The following is a 2050-nucleotide window of genomic DNA, read 5'->3' as shown; positions in this document are numbered from 1 at the left end:
TAACATAATTCATTGTTAAGACAAATCGTGGTTCCTTGGACCACGTTCAAATTACTCCTGAACGCCTAATGCCAAACCATTCATTAATTACAGTTGTTGTTGTTGTTTCTGATGTTACTTTTGTTATGCTGGTGGTTGCCGGTGTTGTTGTTGCTGTTGCCTTTGTTGTTGTTGTTGTTTTTGTTGTTCTTGTTGTTGTTGTTGTTGTTGTTGTTATTTAATTCTAAATATAATTAGATAAGAAGAAACATTATTTAAAATAACACAGATGTTATTAGCATTAAATCTCTGCAGGAGCATTTGCAAAGATATGAAAGATCCTAATGTTTTGTAAGGCTTTTTTTTGTTTTTCATTTTATTTCTGTTATTTATTTATTTATTTATTTATTTATCTATTAATTTTGCAGTTTACCGGTTTTAATACAACCACCATTTAACATCATTCACGTTAGCACACACACACACACACACACACATACATCTTTTATCTTTACTTGTTTCAGTCATTTGATTGCGCCATGCTGGGGTACCGCCTTCAAGGGTTTTAGTCGAACAAATCGGCCCCAGGACTTAATTTTTAAAGCCTAGTACTTATTCTATCGGTCTCTCTTGCCGAACCGCTAACACGCCAACACCGATTGTCAAACGGAGGGAGACAAATACAGACACAAAGACACACACATATATGTATATATACACACACACTCACACATATATACATATACCCACACACATACACATAGGTACACATAAAGAATTTTTTAAAATTAGACATTGATAGGCGTAAGTATGAGATGTGTGGTTAAGTCCCATGTCGCTGTACCTTGAGCAAGTGTCTTCTACTATAGTCCCGGGCCGTCCAATGCCTTGTGAGGAGATTTGGTAGTCGGAAATTGTATGAAAGATGTGTGTGTGTGTGTATGTGTGTGTGTGTGTGTGTATGTGTGTGTGTGAGAGAGAGAGAGAGAGGCACAGAGAGAGGGACAGTTAGAGACTGTGTATGTGTGCCTCTGTGTTTATATGTCTCAGTGTGTTTTCCACTCACAACCGATGTTGGTTTGTTTACGCTCCTGTAATATAGCGGTTCAACAAAAGAGTTCGATAGAATAAATACCCGACTTTAAAAAAAACAAGTACTGGGGGCGATTTGTTCGACTAAAAACACCCCCAAGACGCTGCCCCAGCATGACCGCAGCCCAATGATTGGAACAAGTAAAAGTAAAAAAAAATCTGACTGAAAAACTTTTGAGCTGAATATTGTTCGTTGATAACTCATATTATATTGCAAATATTTTTACTATTTTCAGATACATTACATTGTTCTGAAGAAGTTGACACCATCAATGGCAGTGGCATCTTATGGTTTGGTACACAGGTTGGGCATCACGACATTCAACCCTGTCCACCTGGAGTTCTTGGTAAGTCATTCGTTTCCTCTTAGCTCATCGGGCTTACGTATTGATATTTCATATATGTACTATATATTATATATACAGGGTGGCCAAAAGTCACCCGACAGTAAATTAAATTTCCATAAATACTTAATATTCAATTTTATTTATTCATTTCATTCCAATTATGAATGTCTAAAAATTGAATGCTGTGAGTTAAAATCACCATTTAAAAAAATTTTTTTTAGCATGAAATATTTTTTTGTTTTAATCTTGGAATTAAGTGGTTTTGATTTACTGTCAGGTGACTTTGGGCCAGCCCTGTATACGTGCGTTTGTGTACTAGTGTGTATACAGCTATATAGATATATATATACACACACTAGCAATGCACTCCGGCCACAGTGTATTATTTGTTCCTTTTGTATTGGTAGAATCGACACAGGAGGAGTATGAAGCAAACAACTCTTCTTTATAAACGTATTTTCGGTCATTTTCTGATGAACAACGCTGCAGTTTCTGTCTACCAAATTCAGTCACAAGTCTGTGGTTGGCCTAGGGTTATAGTAGAAAACACTTTCCCACGGTACCATGTAGAGGGACTGAACTTGGTACCATGTGGTTGGGAAGTAAACTTCTCAACCACACAGTCATTCTGG

General features: G+C 36.7%; 1 protein-coding gene across 1 annotated transcript in view; it reads left to right on the top strand.

The window, feature by feature from the left end:
- Positions 1-2050, top strand: part of LOC106870463 (cadherin EGF LAG seven-pass G-type receptor 1) — a 143646-nt gene that overhangs the window by 56307 nt on the left and 85289 nt on the right. Inside the window, exon 4 of the mRNA XM_052969136.1 lies at positions 1308-1418. Within this exon, the coding sequence (XP_052825096.1) occupies positions 1308-1418 (111 nt within the window). The remainder of the gene's footprint in view (positions 1-1307; positions 1419-2050) is intronic.

The sequence above is a fragment of the Octopus bimaculoides genome, chromosome 7 (genome assembly GCF_001194135.2).
Source record: "Octopus bimaculoides isolate UCB-OBI-ISO-001 chromosome 7, ASM119413v2, whole genome shotgun sequence".
NCBI classification, from domain to species: domain Eukaryota; kingdom Metazoa; phylum Mollusca; class Cephalopoda; order Octopoda; family Octopodidae; genus Octopus; species Octopus bimaculoides.
This window is presented reverse-complemented; position numbering and strand designations above follow the sequence as displayed.